We start from the raw sequence: 18,174 nt of genomic DNA, 5'->3' as shown, positions 1-18,174 counted from the left end.
GATTTGAACCCAAGTCCGCAGCACTGCAAGGCAGCAGTGCTAACCACTGAACCACCATGCTGCCCTTAGCATACATCTGCTATGCATGGTTGCTAAAATGGACAGAGATGTCAGCAGAGAGCACTGTGCATCAGTGTTCCAAAAAGAAAGGAATTTCCTCTGTAGCATTCAGCAGCTAATAAGTACTGGAAGGATTAAGATTTTTTAATAAAAGTAATTTACAAATATGTTTAACTTTCTGCCACCAATTGATTTAAAAGAAAAAAGGTTTTCACCGGAGTACCCCTTTAAGGACCAGGCCAATTTTATTTTTGCATTCTCGTTTTACATTTCTATCCACAGACCAATATAAGGGCTTGTTTTTTGCGCAACCAATTGTACTTTGTACATATTTACCATACATTTACAGCAAACCCAAAAATGTATATTTTGTTTGAGGAAATTTAAATGAAAACCACAATTTTGCAAATTTTGGAGGATTTCGTTTGCACACTGAACACTTTACATGTTTTCTTTATTCTGTGGGTCAATGCGATTAAAATACCTATGCTTACATAGTTTTCTATTATTGTACTCTTAAAAAATCTCAAACTTGTTTTTTTTACAACTGGACACTGCAAGACTGGTATGTGTCCCAGGAGGCAGGGAGACCCCTAGTGGCCACTTTTTTGACTGGCTTTTTCAGTATGAAATACTGAAAAATTTCTGATTAAAGCAATTGCAAAACATAGTTTTTGCATGCTTTATAGCACATCAAAAGTAATTCTATCTGACAGTGCCCATTTAGATATGAGGGAGGGGATTTTCATATTTTTTTTCATAGGGGACTGTCTATATCAATCATTAGATTGCTGTGATCCCTACTGATTACGGCATCTGAGGGGTTAATTAAGGACATCAGCGTGATTGCTGATGTCCTCATTACCTGTGGTCCCCGGCTACTGATAGCAGCCGGGACTTGCTGTGCATGATGCGAGCACTGCTCTGGTGCTCTGGTCATGTACAGGACATAGGTAATTCTGTATTTTAACACTATCATTAAAACACAGTATAAGTATATATTTCATGGGGAATTATAGAATAATGTTTTCTTGGCTGACCAACCTGCCTGCAAACTCGCGATTTCTCCAAAAGGAACTGCTCTATACGAGCTCCCTCTATGACATTTTCTTTGGAGAAGTGGATTTCTATGTATTTTCCAAAGCGGCTAGAATTGTCATTCCGGATGGTCTTAGCATTTCCAAAAGCTGAAAAGATATTCGAAAAGAAAAGATAAAAAGATAAAGCTACTGTAAATAACATGCACGTGACAAAACCATAATTATAGTGATAGTACAATAGGGGAAAATATATCCTACTGCTTGCAAGTTAAAGGAGTACTCCAGTGCAGTAAAATGTATCCCCTACCCAAAGGATAGGGGATAAGTTTTAGATTGCAGGGGTTCCAACCACTGGGACCCCCCGCGATTTCCTGCATGGCCCCCCGGGAGTCTACAGGAAGGGGGTGTGTTTACCCCCACACAAAGTGGCGGCCGACACACCACCTCCATATATCTCTATTGGGGGTCAACACCCCCCCTTTCTGGGAAGCCTTGCAGGAGATCCCAGCGGTCAGACCCCCCCGCTATCTAAAACTCCCCGCCACTGCGTGTGCGCACTTGGAGATTCTGTCACGACACCTGAATCAAATCACCGGAATCTATCCTGAAACCTACGGTGCCACAAGATTATAAAATTACACTAAGATGTGGCACACTGTTTATACTGTCAGCATTACAAGTGGGGATGTAACTGTATCTGCACCCCCAGTAAATTGGCATTATTTACCCTTCTGTACTGTGGGACAGGTTGTAGTGACACACTGTCCCTTCTTATTGTTGGACGCATATTGCAGAGAGCCCCTGATGAGGTCACCTACTCAGGTATACCGAAACGCATAGGGAAGGGCAATGTGTATGGTCTGAATGCTGTATGGCCATGATAATCTAGGTGGTGACTGCTATAGGTCAGACTGGATTAATATAAGGCGAATATTCGACAGTATATCTTACTATATATTAACTGTATGTTTTTTCCTGTGTATATACGGATCAGGGAATCAACACCAGTATACCCTGTGAGCACATAGTGCACTAAATATATATACTTGTACACTGGTGCCCAGTACAGTACACAGTATTCTATGTGTGGTCTGACTAGTGATTTGTACAGCGGTAGAATTATTTCCTTTTTGTGGACATCTATGCCCTATTGATGCACCCCATGATTTTATTTGCCTTGGCAGCAGCTGCCAGACACTGGTCACTACAGCTCAATAGCTCAATTTACTATTAACTAAGACTCCCAAGTCCTTTTCCACATCAGTTGTCCCAAGTGTTCTCCCATTTAATACATAATCCCAGCCCAGATTATTCTTCCCCATGTGCACTACCTTACATTTATTAGTGTTGAACCTCATCTGCCACTTCCCAGCCCAAACCTTCAACCTACCCAGATCCATTTGTAACAGTGCACTGTCCTCTATAGTGTTTACCGCTTTACAGAGTTTAGTATCAACTGCAAAGATTGCTGCTTTACTATTCAACCCCTCTACAAGGTCATTAATGAATTTTTAAATAGGACAGGACCCAAGACGGACCCCTGTGGTACCCCACTAGTAACAGTCACCCAATCAGAATAAGTACCATTAATAACCACCCTCTGTTTCCTATCACTGAGCCAGTTACTTACCCACTTACACACATTTTCTCCCAGCCCCATCCTTCTCATTTTATGCACCAACCTTTTATGTGGAACTGTATCAAATGCTTTGGAAAAATCCAGATATACGACATCCAGCGATTCCCCCTGGTCCAGTCTGGAGCTCACCTCCTCATAAAAGCTGATGAGGTTAGTTTGACAGGACCGATCCCTCATAAAGCCATGCTGATATGGAGTCATACATTTATTTTCATCAAGATATTCCAAAATAGCATCTCTCAGAAAGCCCTCATACAATTTACATACAACGGAGGTTAAACTAACAGGCCTATAATTCCTGGGGTCACCTTTTGACCCCTTTTTAAATATTGGCACCACATTTGCCATGCGCCAGAGTCCCTGAATATTAAAAATAGGGGTCTGTCAATTACATTACTTTATTCCTTTAGAACATGGAGGTGAATGCGATCTGAACCTGGGGATTTGTCTATTTAGATTTTTTGTAGGCGGCACTGTACTTCTTCCTGGGTTAGACAGGTGACCTGTACTGGGGAGTTTACCTTTTCTCGCTGTATTTCACCTGGCATTTCATTTTCCTCGGTGATCCCCATTTATAATTTCTTCTTTATCGTTTTTTTAAGGGCCTACGCTTTCATTTTTGACCTTTTTGATATTTATATAGTTAAAGAACATTTTGGGGTTAATTTTACTCTCTTTGGCAATGAGTCTTTCTGTCTCTATTTTTGCAGATTTTATCAGTTTTTTACATATTTTTAATTTTTCTCTATAGATTTTTAATGTTTTTTCACTGCCGTCCTGTTTTAGTAGTTTAAATACTTTATTTTTGTCCTTTATTGCCCCATTAAAATTTTTATTCATCCATATTGGTTTTCTTTTATTTCTGACCATTTTATTCCCATAAGGTATCTGTTGTTGTGGCCCCCCGCGAGGTTCCCTTATTGAAGAACAAGTTATAATGCATTATATTATTATCACTATTTCCTAGGTGTTCATCTACTTGCACATTAGTTACTCTGCCAGGTCTGTTGGTTAATATTAAGTCTAGTAGGGGACACCCTCTAGTCGGGCCTTGCACTATTTATGACAGATTATTGTCTTTAGCTATAGTCAGAAACCTGTTACCCTTATGAGATTCACAGGTCTCAGTCTCCCAGTTTATATCAGAATAGTTAAAGTCCCCAATTATTATCACATCATTCTGATTTGCTTCCTTGTTTATTTGTTTATTTTCCTCAGTAATTGATCTTCTGCCTCTTCCATTATGTTTGGTGGCTTATAGCAAACTCCCATCAGAATATTTTTTATTTTTATCTCCATATATTTCTACCCATAGTGACTACACATTATCATTTCCCTCCCATATATCCTCCCGCAGTGCGGCCTTCAGATTGGACTTTACATAAAGACAAACTCCTCCCCTTTCCGTTTTGTCCGATCCTTCCTAAATAGACTATAACCCTGTATGTTGACCGCCCAGTTACAGATACCATCCAACCAAGTCTCTGTTATACCCACTATGTCATTATTTTCCTCAGACATCAACCACTCCAGTTCCTCTGTTTTATTGGACAGACTTCTGGCATTAGTCAGCATGCAATTCAAAGGTGTTTGCTTTTTCTTCCTATGAAGCCTATCCCTATTAACTATTCTATCGCCTCCCTCCGCTCCACCCCCAAGTAAATTAATATGTCCCCCCTCTCTATCTACACTATCTTCCCCCTCTACGTTGTAGGTCCCCCCTCCCCCCGTGCACACTCCTCCACCCTTCCATCCATCTTCTCCCCAAGCACAACTGCACCCTCCCCACTGAGGTGCAGCCCGTCCCTACGGTAGAGCCAGTATCCAACAGCGAAATCGGCCCAGTTGTCCATAAACCCAAAACCCTCCTTCCTACACCAGCTTCTGAGCCACTTATTTACCTCCCTAATCTCCCGCTGCCTCTCTGGTGTGGCTCGTGGTACAGGTAATATTTCTGAAAATATTACCTTGGAGGTCCCTGCCTTAAGCTTTTGGCCTAAGTCCCTGAAATTATTTTTAAGGACACTCCACCTACCTCTTACTTTGTCATTGGTGCCAATATGTACCATGACTGCCGGGTCCTCTCCAGCCCCACCCAGCAACCTGTCAACCCGATTCACGATGTGTCAAACTCGAGCGACAGGAAGACAAAACACTGTTCAGTGATCTCGGTCTTTGTGACAGATCGCCCTGTCTGTCCCCCTAATAAGAGTCCCCCACTACCAGTACCTGTCTGGCCTGCCCTGCACTCCTCCTTCCCTCCTTACTGGAGCAGACACCCCCCTGGTGGTCAGAGGCAGTATCTTGCTGCATTACTGCTAGCTCTGAAATGGCATCTCCCTCATCTGCCAACCAGGCAAACTTGATGGGGTGTGCCAGATCAGGACTAGCCTCCCTGACACTTTTCCCTCTACCTTGTTTTCTAACTGTAACCCAGCTAGCTGCCTGACTGTCCTGCACCTCCTTCCCACTATCCTCCCCCACATCAACCCCAGAGAGTACTTGTTTAGTGAGCAGGAGACTCCTCTCCAAGTTGTAAATTCGTCTCAGTGTTGCCAGTTGCTCCTCTAGATCCAGGATCTGGGCTTCCAAATGAACAACTCACACACATGTCGCACAGCAGTATGCACCCTCAAACTGCTGTTCAAGGATTTCATACATTGCGCAAGATGTAGACTGGACTGCATTTTCCAACATGGAGGCCATACTAGATTTGGGGATTGCAAAAATTTACAGTAAAAAAACAATCAAATATTTTAATTAAACTCCCTTAATTTAAAGTCCCTTAATTTTAAGTCCCTCTCACTTTTATACTTACACTCACTTGTATACTTCACACTCTTGTATACAGACACACTATCACTAGCTCAGACAATCGCTCAGTATACTTTCTTTTATAGTTACCAGACACCACCTCTCTCTTCCCCTGCCTGGAAGTGAATGCCCTACTGTAAAATTTACATTCTATATTACAATTTACCAGAGACATGGCAGCCTGGCATATTGTTAGTCATTGACTGACACCCAGAACCCCCCTATAGATTAGTTGTTCCCGCCACTATGTCTGACTACATTATCCTCTATTGCACTGCATGCCAACCAAATGTTAGAGAGCAGCTCTCCTTGCTGGCCAACAAAGTGGGCAATTGAGTAGGGGGCCACAATATATCTTATATGGAGTTCATATGTACTAATATAGTATATAGGTCAGGTATTTGTCTTAATGAAGAAAAACAAGTACAAACATCAATTACGTCCCTGACTTTGAACTTGTGAAATGTAAAAATACATAAATGTAGTTAAAATGGCTAAAGCTAAAGTGTACATATAATTTGTAAATAATTTTAACATATCACTGAGCCATGTCATCTCCTTGCTGAGACTCAAACAATCATTAGAACAAACAGGGAGAAGCGTATGTTTTTTTCTATCTAGGTTATCTGCAATCTCTGTCCAGTTGTAGTAGATGAGCTACATAGATTTAGAGTGGAGACCATCTAGTGCAACTGGGGGTCTCAGCACGAAGACACCCACCAATCAAAATGTTTGACATGGCCCTCAAGATCATTGTAAGGAGCAGCAAAAATCGCACAGTTATGTACTTTACAGCCTGGCTTGCTTATCCAGTTGTATAAGATGGTCTCAATTATGCATGTTTTCCTCTGCTCGTTCTACTGATTGTGGAGGTCTCTGCATGGAGGCCCTGATCAATGTAAAATTTTGAAATGTCTCTGTGACCTTTCAAAATTCTTCCAAATGACAGGATTTTTAACTTTTAGCCATTTCCAAAAAAAGGAGTTATAATAGCAATCGATTAATGCAGCCTCTATGTATACCTATACTCAACTTACCTTCCATGATAGGATTGGCCTCTAGAATTTGCTGCTCTATCCAGGAATGTTGGCCACTTGAAGATGCCAGGAACTGTAACATTAATTTAGTACTCTCCGTCTTTCCAGCGCCCGACTCTCCACTGTAAGTAAAAGCTTGGAATGTAGTTTACCAAAATGACTCTTTACCCCACAAAAACAGCTCTTAATCCTAGACGCTAGGGGGGAGATTTATCAAAACCTGTCAAGAGGAAAAGTTGCCCAGTTGCCCATAGCAACCAATTAGATCACTTCTTTCATTTTGCAGAGGCCTTTTTAAAAATGAAATTAGCGAGCTGATTTGTTGCTGTGGGCAACTGGACAACTTTTCCCCTGAACAGGTTTTGATAAATCTCCCCCTAGGTGTCTCCCTTCCCTGCAACCTGCTGTCCACTGGATGTTGTTAGGGGAAATCTGTTTAAAGTCTATGAAACTGGGGGCCCATTTTTGCCTCATAATCTATAGTTTTTATCGGTACCATTTTGGCATTGATCAGACTTTTTGATCGCTTTTTATAAAAAATGTTGTGGGTTGTGATGTGACCAAAATGAGACAATTCTGGCACTTGGTATTTTAGTACTTTTACGCCTTCACCATGCGGTTTAATTTACGTAAACTTTTCATAGTTTGGAAATTGCCGCATGTGACCATACTAAACATGTAAAAAAAAAAATTTTATTAAGGAAATTGGAAAGGAGGGGGGGGGGGGTGATTTAAATTTTTTTTATTTTATCACTTTTTAGGTCTCCCTAGGGGACTTTTATAAGCAATTCCATTGCTTATTCTTTTCATTGCATTACTATTGCCTTCTCGTCAGGGGGAGCAGATCCATCCTATCATGACTAAATGTACGCATCATACAACTGTTTTTAATGTCACTGATAGTTTTGACATCTTAACAGTTAAAATAGCTGACAGAGCGTGATTTCTGGGCCAGCATTTAGAGGCGGCACTCAATTGCTAAGAAGGTGGGTGCCATACACTGTTGACTGCCGCAGAAGGATCAATTTTATGTGTTAACATAGCTTTGTAAGAGCTTTTCTTTTGCAGCATGAGTTGTATTTCTTTTATTTAGAGTATACAGAAAAATCTCTCTTAGTGGACACCTCCCAATAGGGGACACCTCCCAATAGTAAACAGTTTTTTATTCCACGGCAGAGTCCAATTAGACTTAATGTATTTGCAGCCTCCGAATAGGGGACACTCTCAATAGCGGACACACCTAAGAGGGGGCAAAACACCTGCAGTAGGGGACAAAATACACTCAGTAGGGGACAAAAAGGCTTATGATCCGACACTAGCTTGTACACAGGGCTGCCCTCAGGGGGGGTACAGCCAATACTCCAGTAAGGGGCCTCCTTGCAGCAGCCCCAGCACAGAAGCAGAAGACTGCTGTTTAAACAGTTAACTCCTGCTTCTGTGCGTCCTCCTACCACATCAATCGCCACCCCCTCAATCCTCCCATGCTTCTTTATTCCCCCTGTGCCAAATCATTCCATCTTTATTACTCTCTGTGCAACATCATTTCCTCTTGATCCCCCTGGTGCCATTTCATTCCCCCTTTATAACCCTTTACCACCCCTGTGCCATTTTTTATCCCCCTGTTCCATTTCTTTCCCTCTTTTATCCCACCTGTGCCATTTCATTCCCCCTTTATCCCCCTGTGCCAAATCATCCTCCCCCCTTGTGCCACATCCCTTTTCCCCTTCCCTCCTCCCCCTGTTGTTCTTCTTACCTGGCAAGCAGGCTCAGGTGCATGGGCATTCAGTGGGTTTGACCTTCTTCTGACGTCCTCTGCGCTGCACTTACTGACAGCACCAGCGGTGGCTGCAGGCACTGACGAGTGACATCAGGAGCGTCACTCGTCAGTGCCCGCAGTCGCCCCACAGCCTCTCAGTGAGTGCAGCGCAGAGCACGTCAGGAGGAAAGTCAAGCCCGCTGAGAGACCCGCTGAGCATGTTAGTCAGGTAGAAAAACAACAGGAGGAGGGGGGAAGGGGAAAAGTGATGCGGCACAAGCAGTGAGGGGGGGGGGGAATGATTTGGCACAGGGGGGATAAAATGACACAGAGGGATAAGGAGGGGGTAAAATGGCATGGGGGGAATACAATTACACAGGGGGGTAAAGAGGGGGTGATGAATTTGCACAGAAGGTAATAAAAGAGAATGAAATGGCACAGGTGTTTCAAGGGGGGAGGAATGAAGTGGCATTGGAGGGATCAAGAAGGGGTATAAAATGGCACAGGGGAGGGGGATGAAATGGTACAGGAGGAAGTGATAAAGCGTGATTAAACGGCACTGGGAAATTTTACTTTAATATTGCTTTTTATCGTGTTTTATAGGTAATTACAATCTGTAGACAACACATTACAGTATTCGGTCATTTAGAAAGATTTTTGAGCCTTTTTCCCCACTAGGGGACATCTCTCAATAGCGGACAGTGTCCGCTATTGGGAGATTCTACTGTATATGGAAACTAATGTTAATGGTAATTAATGTTTATTAACTCTTTTTGGGGGGGATGGAAAGAAACTTAAAACAGAATTTTAATTACTTTTTGAGATGGCTAAAAAAAGTATTCTACCATTGTTATTTTGTTGGGCGTTTTTGTTTGTTATCATAGAATATCATTTAATAATTATTTGGGCCTTAGTTAACCTCCAACTCTCATTGCCCCCCTGCCTCTGTCAAAGCAATTGCTATTAACTGTTATCTATGATTCCAGCCATTACAGTGGGATTTGGGCTCTGTAATAAAATAATGGAGCTCCAACTTCTATAAAGATATGTTATGATTCTGATCAGCAGAAAATAGTTGACCTGAAAGGTTGACTGTGATAGACTTTAAGTTATACTTAGAAGTAATGTATTAGAATTATGTTTTTACTGACAGTACCTAATAACACAGCACTGGTCTGATTTGTTCCTCTGCATGCTGAAGTAACAGGCATCTGCCAAGGCAAAAATATGTGGTGGAAGTTCTCCAATGCGTCGGTTTCTGTACAAATGGATCTGTTCATTGTGGTAAAGAGGCAGCTCTTCATAAGGATTCAAAGCAACTAAAATGGCTCCAGTGTATGTCTGTAACAAACATATGCAATAATCATAAACCTCGTTGGCAGCCTTTGAAAGAGTATTAAAGATTACCTGTCATCAAACCATATTTTCTAAACTAACTCAGATAATATTCCCTACCTACTCCTAACACCCTTCGTGCCTTAAGGGCGTACTCCACTGGAAAACATTTTCTTTTAAATCAACTGGTGCCAGAAAGCTAAACAGATTTGTAAATTACTTCTATTAAAAAAATCAAAATCCTTCCACTACTTATCAGCTGCTGTATGATACACAGGAAGTTCTTTTCTTTTTGAATTTCCTTTCTGCCTGACCACAAATGCTCTCTGCTGACACATCTGTCCATGTCAGGAACTGTATAGAGCAGCAGCAAATCCCCATAGCAAACTTCTTTTGCTTTGGACAGTTCCTGATGTGGACAGAGGTATCAGCAGAGAGCACAGTGGTCAGGCAGAAAGGAAATTAAAAAAGAAAAGAACTTCCTGTGTATTATACAGCAGCTGATTGGGATTTTTTAATAGAAGTAATTTGAAATCTGTTTAACTTTCTGGCACCAGTTGATATAAAAGAAAATGTTTTCCAGTGGAGTACCCCTTTAAAAACATTTCTGAGCTTTAAAAAGCTGTGTATCATACCTTTCCCCTTAATCACATTGTGTGAGCTCCCCAGCAGGCGCTACATCACTGAAGCCTGTGAGTGCTGTGCCTCGCCATGCCCCGTATGAACTTCCAGAGTTTGGTCTCTTGCCAGGCCAAAAGGAGACCAAACTAACTGTTTGATTTGCGGCAGGGAACAGAACAGAGCCATCTAGTGGATGCTTTTTCAATCACATTAAAAACATATAAAGGTTGAGAACTTTAACAGCAAGTAAATAGCAAAGTGTCGTAAAATTGCATAAGGAACAATATATTAAAAGTTTAGTTTGGTGACAGGTACTCTTTAAGAGAGATCCATAATAAAGAAGCTGTGGGCAGGATAGCTAACGGTCCAGAAATTCCTGGACATTCTGTGAAAATATATATATATTTTTTTATCTTTTTTTGATACTGTTAATACTTCAATAGGTCATTGCAATTGCAATCATAATCATTTTACAGCTCAGAGTAAATGATGGGAGTATTTTGAGCTATAAATGTATCATTTTATGGTGTGTTATGGTTTTTCCAAGTTGTCTGTAAAAAAAAAAAAATATTGTCTGTCAGTGGTCTGTCTCTGAAATAGAGGTTGTTGTGTAATTTTTTTTACACTTTATCTGTTTTTAGGCTTTGAATAGCACTATTATGCTGTTTTGTGAATATAACATTTCTTTATAATATGGATTTCATATATTATCCCCTTCCCGCAGAATGTCATATATAAACCCGGGTTGTGCAGTGCGTTCGCGCATCCCGACGTTTATAAATGACATTCAGTTAACCCGGCGATGCGCAGCATCGCACGGGTTAACCAGCAGAAGTCCCGCTGTTTCCAGCAGGGGACAACTTCTGCTTCACCCCCAGGAACATCCATTGATGGTCCTGGTCAGCGATCACTGTGATTGGTCCCTGTGGACCAATCACAGTGATCTGGGGTGAAAGTTCAGATCCCCCGCACTGCCCGCCCCTGGAAGTCGGGCAAAACGGGGGACGATGGCTGCAGGGGCTCGTGGCATAGGTGGGGGAACACGTGGGGACCGGCAGACTTACCCGAACCAGCGGCGGGACCGAGGAACAGCGCGGGACCGGCCACGTGGACGAGCAGCGACGGGACCGGCAGGTAAGTATATGGTCCTCAGAGGCAGCAGTGAAGATCTTCACTGCTGCTTCTAGGAGTCTGAAAACTACAACTCCCAGCATACCTAGACAGCCTTTGGCTGTCTGGGCATGCTGGGAGTTGTAGTTTTGCAACATCTGGAGGGCCCCAGTTTGGAGACCATTGTGTAATGGTCTCCAATCTGTGCTCTTCCAGCTGTTGCAAAACTACAACTCCCAGCACGCACTGACTGTCCAGGCATGCTGGGAGTTTTAGTTCAGCAACATCTGGCCCTTCAGATGTTGCCGAACTACAACTCCCAGCATGCCCTTCAGCTGTCTGGGCATGCTGGGAGTTGTAGTTTTGCAAAAACTGGAGACACACTGGTTGGGAAACATTGTCTGTTTCTAACTCAGTGTTTCCTAACCTGTGTGCCTCCAGCTGTTGCAAAACTATAACTCCCAGCATGCACTAACAGACCATGCATGCTGGGAGTTGTAGTTTTGCAACATCTGGAGGGCCCCAGTTTGGAGACCATTGTATATTGCTCTCCAATCTGTGCTCTTCCAGCTGTTGCAAAACTACAACTCCCAGTATGCACTGACTGTCCAGGCATGCTGGGAGTTTTAGTTCAGCAACATCTGGCCCTTCAGATGTTGCCGAACTACAACTCCCAGCATGCACTTCAGCTGTCTGGGCATGCTGGGAGTTGTAGTTTTGCAACAACTGGAGACACACTGGTTGGGAAACATTGTCTGTTTCTAACTCAGTGTTTCCTAACCTGTGTGCCTCCAGCTGTTGCAAAACTATAACTCCCAGCATGCACTAACAGACCATGCATGCTGGGAGTTGTGGTTTTGCAACAGCTGGTGCACCCCCCCCCCCCCCTGTGAATGTACAGGGTACATTCACATGGACGAGGGTTTTACAGTGGGTTTCTCGCTGCAAGTTTGAGATGCAGCAAATTTTGCGCTGGGAAACTCGCTGTAATCCCCTGCCCATGTGACTGTACCCTAAAAACACTACACTACACTAACACAAAATAAAAAGTTAAAAACACTACATATACACATACCCCTACACAGCCCCCTCCCCCAATAAGAACGTCCGGTACACCACTGTTTCCAAAGCAGAACCTCCAGCTGTTGAAAAACAACAACTCCCAGTATTGCCGGACAGCCGTTGACTGTCCAGGCATGCTGGGAGTTTTGCAACAGCTGGAGGCACTCTGTTTGGGAATCACTGGCGTAGAATACCCCTATGTCCACCCCTATGCAAATCCCTAATTTAGGCCTCAAATGCGCATGGCGCTCTCACTTTGGAGCCCTGTCGTATTTCAGGGCAACAGTTTAGGGCCACATATGGGGTATCGCCGTACTCAGGAGAAATTGCGCTACAAGGTTTGGGGGGCTTTTTCTTCTTTAACCCTTCATGAAAAGGAAATGTTGGGGTCTACACCAGAATGTTAGTGTAAAAAAATTTAATTTTTTACACTAACATGCTGATGTTGCCCTATACTTTACATTTTCACAAGAGGTAAAAGGGAAAAAAGCCCCCCAAAATTTGTAATGCAGTTTCTCCTGACTATAGAGATACCCCATATGTGGGCGTAAAGTCCTCTGGGGGCGCACAACAAGGCCCAGAAGGGAGAGTGCACCATGTACATTTGAGGTGATTTGCACAGGGGTGGCTGATTGTTACAGCGGTTTTGACAAACGCAAAAAAAACAAAACCCCACATGTGACCCCATTTCGGAAACGGCACCCCTCACGGAATGTAATGAGGGGTGCAGTGAGAATTTACCCCCCACAGGTGTCTGACGGATCTTTGGAACAGTGGTCCGTGAAAATGAAAACTTGTACAGCCCACTGTTTCAAAGATCTGTCAGACACCAGTGGGGGGCAAATGCTCACTGTACCCCTTGTTACGTTCCTCAAGGGGTCTAGTTTCCAAAATAGTATGCCATGTGTTTTTTTTTGCTGTTCTGGCACCTTAGGGGCTTCCTAAATGCGACATGCCCCCCGAGCGAAATTTGCTCTCAAAAAGCCAAATATGACTCCTCTTCTGAGCATTGTAGTTCACCCATAGTGCACTTCAGGTCAACTTATGGGGTACCTTCATACTCAGAAGAGATGGGGTTACAAATTTTGGGGGGTATTTTCTGCTATTAACCCTTGCAAAAATGTGAAATTTGGGGGGAAACACACATTTTAGTGGAATTTTTTTTTTTTACATATGCAAAAGTCGTGAAACACCTGTGGGGTATTAAGGCTCACTTTATTCCTTATTACATTCCTCAAGGGGTCTAGTTTCCAAAATGGTAGGCCATGTGTTTTTTTTTGCTGTTCTTGCACCATAGGGGCTTCCTAAATGCGACATGCCCCCCGAGCAAAATTTGCTCTCAAAAAGCCAAATATGACTCCTTCTCTTCTGAGCATTGTAGTTCGCCCGTAGTGTACTTCAGGTCAACTTATGGGGTACCTCCATACTCAGAAGAGAAGGGGTTACAAATATTGGGGGGGTATTTCCTGCTATTAACCCTTGGAAAAATGTGAAATTTGGGGGGGAAAACGCAAATTTTATTGAAAAAAATTTTTTTTTTTACATATGCAAAAGTCGTGAAACACCTGTGGGGTATTAAGGCTCACTTTATTCCTTGTTACGTTCCTCAAGGGGTCTAGTTTCCAAATGGTATGCCATTTGAGGGTTTTTTGCTGTTCTGGCACCATAGGGGCTTCTTAAATGCAACATGCCCCCCAAAAATCATTTCAGAAAAACGTACTCTCCAAAATCCCCTTGTCGCTCTTTCCCTTCTGAGCCCTCTACTGCGCCCGCCGAACACTTTACATAGACATATGAGGTATGTCCTTACTCAAGAGAAATTGGGCTACAAATATAAGTATAAATTTTCTCCTTTTACCTCTTGTAAAAATAAAAAAATTGGGTCTACAAGAACATGCGAGTGTAAAAAATGAAGATTGTGAATTTTCTCCTTTACTTTGCTTCTATTCCTGTGAAACACCTAAAGGGTTAAAATGATGACTGAATGTCATTTTGAATACTTTGGGGGGTGCAGTTTTTAGAATGGGGTCTTTTGTGGGGTATTTCTAATATGAAGACCCTTCAAATCCACTTCAAACCTGAACTGGTCCCTGAAAAATAGTGAGTTTGAAAATTTTGTGAAAAATTGGAAAATTGCTGCTGAACTTTGAAGCCCTCTGGTGTCTTCCAAAAGTAAAAACTTGTCACTTTTATGATGCAAACATAAAGTAGACATATTGTATATGTGAATAAAAAATTTTTTTATTTGTAATATACATTTTCCTTACAAGCAGAGAGCTTCAAAGTTAGAAAAATGCTAAATTTTCAAATTTTTCATCAAATTTTAGGATTTTTCACAAGGAAAGGATACAAGTTACCACAAAAATTTACCACCATGTTAAAGTAGAATATGTCACGAAAAAAACATCTCGGAATCAGAATGATAACTAAAAGCATTCCAGAGTTATTAATGTTTAAAGTGACAGTGGTCAGAATTGCAAAAAACGCTCTGGTCCTTAAGGCCAAAATGGGCTTGGTCCTGAAGGGGTTATAATATTCCTACAATTTGCCTTTTTAAATTTTAGCACAGCTCTGCATTAATACTTGTTATACCTTATTTTTCATTGTCCCCGCTCACCTGTGCAGCCTCCCTGCTGCACAGATCAATGTAGGGCAACAAAACGATAGGAGAACTCAGATGCAAAAGAATCCAGTGAGTAATACACCATACAATCCAAGATGCTTTATTCCAACAAATATAATATCACTTTACAGAAAAGGGAGGCAAATGATGCGTTTAAGGTTTTTTGAACACCCCTATTCAACTGGTTAAGGACATTCAGAATACCTGAAACGCATCACTTGGTCTCCCTGTCCTGTGTGCTGATGCTGATATTCACTTATATAATTTTTTTTTGCATGAATTGTATTGAGCGCTATTTTTACAGCTTTTTATTCTTTTCCTGTTGACCGCGTCCTCCATCACCCATGTGCCAGGAATTTTAAATGTTTATAGCCGTTAAAAAGTTGTTCTCATACCACTTGTATATTATCATATATTCTTGTGTGAATTCATGAAAATAGGGGAATAACTATAGGTCTATGTATCCCCATCAAAAAAATCACAATAATGTTCTTCTAAATTTAAAATCAAAATTAATGTGTCAATGTGGGGAATTCATCAAGCTGTGCTTACGTACATGACTTACGTACACTGTTTTCCATGGTGTAAGTGTTTCTTACATGTGACACATTTATCCTACTATCAAAGGGGGGGGGGGTTGATAAATTTGGCTCACATAAGCAAAAACACTTTTTAGCATACATAAGCAAAAAACAAGAAATTACTTCAGAATGCGACTTTATAACACCACCTCTTCTCCTCTGTGACTATTCTGCTTTAAAGCCACATTTGTGACAAAAATGTGCGATATATATATATGTATTTATTTCATTTTTTTTTTACCACTTTTTTCCCCTAAATGTACTAACCCATTTTTTGTATGTTTTTTTTTTCTCACTTCAGTTCCGTGTATGCAAAGGACTACTTCGGACTATGGTGACCAGCACTTTTTTTGTTTAATATTAATAAAATGGTTAACGAGGGCTTGTGGGGGAGTGTTTTTTGGAATAAATATTTTTTTTAAATGTGTTTTTTTGAATTTTGTTTTTAATGTTTTCTTAACAGGCTTAGTAGTGGCAGCTGTCTAATAAACAGAATCCCTTACTAAGCTGGGCTTAGCCTTAGCCCCCAAAACAGCTAGCGCTAACCCCCAATTATTACCCCGGTACCCACCGCCACAGGGGTGCTGGGAGGAGCCATTACCAACAGGCCTGGAGCATCAAAAATGGTGTTCCTGGGCCTAGGCGGTAACAGGCTGAGGAGGGCCAGTAACAATGGTCCTCACACACCCTGGTAATGTCAGTCTGTTGCTGCTTGGTTGGTAATGTGCTGAGAATGAAAATAAGGGGAACCACACACATTTTTTGCATAAATAAATAATTTAAAAAAAAATGCATAGTGTTCCCCGTATTTTCATTCTTAACACAATACCAACCAATTGTTACTGGCCCTCCCCAGCCTAAATAATGCCAGCCTTTTACCGCCTAGGCCCAGAAGCGCCATTTTTGACGCTCCGGGCCTGTTGGTACCGGCTCTTCCCAGCATCCCTGTGACTTTTTGTACTGGGGTAATGATTGAAGGTTAGCGCTAGCTGTTTTTGTGGCTAACACTAAGCTTGACTTAGTAATGGGTTCCGTCTATTAGACAGCTTCTACTACTAATCCTGTTAAGAAAGCTAAAAAAAAACACGTTTAAAAAAATTTTATTCCAAAAATACTACCCCACAAGCCCTCGTTAACCATTTTTTATAGTAAAAAAAAAAAGCGCGCTGGTCATCGACGTAATCCACCGAATCCTAAGAAGGGCATGCTGGGAGTTGTAGTCTTACAACAGCTGGTGGTGGGTGGTATATACGGGCAGCCAGTGATAGATGCGGGTGGCAGGTGATAGATGTCGGACGGGACTTTTTCTAAGCCGACTTTTTTTGGTGTAGTTTTGCGACTTTTTGTGAGTTAGTAAATCCCTGCCTACAGCTAAGTAAAAAAACAGATCTTGTGTAAAACAGCTGGATTGTGAGAAATTGCGCAGCCTGGCGTACCACTAAAAGTCGCACAAAAGTCGCACGTGCGACTTTTTTTGCACAAATACAGTATGCACCAAAAATCCTGGGTAAATCCTTTGATAAATTCCCCCCAATTTCTTACATAAATGTTATTTTCTTTGTATCGGATATGCAAATTGTGAACAATTCCAGCTTCATTAAGCTCTCCAAGTCTGATCATATCTTCTACTCCCTGTGCTGAGCTAGGGTGCATAGAATGTATGCTGTTCATGTTCCGAGCAGATATCCACTGTTCCTGTAAACAAGAAGATAATCAGTTACATATAATAAAAACCCACATTTCTTTCTAGGGCCCAGGGCTGGTTTACATCCAACCAGTTCAGACTCAGTTTTAACGATTTGTCGGGGGTATAGGTTTGCAACCTGTCACTACTAGAATACATCCAGTCCATTAAACAGAACTTTTTGACTGGTTGCCGACATATACCTATGTCACTAACCAAGCCTTAAATGTCACTACTAGAATACATCCAGTCCATTAAACTGAACTTTTTGATTGGTTGCTGACATAAACATCAATTCAGCCTGTGGCTAGCACACAAAAATTTAGAGTTTACTGTCATTAAATACTGATTACTGATCAAACACCTTTTTACAGTTTCTTAAAATGTTTCTGTGAAAAAACGCAGCGGCCAGATGTTAGCTGCAAGTCAATAGTGAACTGCAAAATGCCAGATCCACTTGGCGTTTTTCATTTTGGCGTTTTTTTTTATTCTTTGGGCATTTTTCAGCTCTTTTTGGGCTCAGAGGCTGGTTTTCAAAAAGGTCCTCAAATTCAGAGTATGGTGTTTTTTTCTGGAAAATCTTGGCGTTTTACTCCCATAGAAGTCTCTGGGAGCGAGAAAACGCCAGAAAAAAACCATGTGGGTTTTAACTTTGACATTTTTGCAGGCGGTTTTTATTCAATTTTTGGACTTTAGCGATCCAAAAAAAATTCGTAGGGTACCATAAAAAAAAAAAAAAGATACAGTAGTGATGGAAAAAATTGTATTTAACAAAATTTAAATTTTTTTAGAACAACATTTTTATTAATTTC

The 18,174-nt window shown here is 41.6% G+C and overlaps 1 protein-coding gene across 7 annotated transcripts in view; it reads right to left on the bottom strand.

The window, feature by feature from the left end:
• Nucleotides 1–18,174, bottom strand: part of MYO7B (myosin VIIB) — a 222,068-nt gene that overhangs the window by 129,598 nt on the left and 74,296 nt on the right. For all 7 annotated transcript variants that reach the window (XR_008891050.1, XM_056564675.1, XM_056564676.1 and 4 more), the window contains 4 exons: nt 17,221–17,373; nt 9,503–9,687; nt 6,591–6,712; nt 1,105–1,247 (listed from right to left, as the gene is read on the bottom strand). Coding sequence is in view for 6 of the 7 variants with exons in the window: in XM_056564675.1 (XP_056420650.1) it covers nt 1,105–1,247; nt 6,591–6,712; nt 9,503–9,687; nt 17,221–17,373 (603 nt within the window). In the remaining variant the exon portion in view is untranslated. The remainder of the gene's footprint in view (nt 1–1,104; nt 1,248–6,590; nt 6,713–9,502; nt 9,688–17,220; nt 17,374–18,174) is intronic.

Source organism: Hyla sarda, chromosome 3 (genome assembly GCF_029499605.1).
Source record: "Hyla sarda isolate aHylSar1 chromosome 3, aHylSar1.hap1, whole genome shotgun sequence".
Lineage (NCBI taxonomy): Eukaryota > Metazoa > Chordata > Amphibia > Anura > Hylidae > Hyla > Hyla sarda.
Note: the sequence above shows the minus strand (reverse complement) of the source record. Positions and strands in the feature narration are given on the sequence as shown.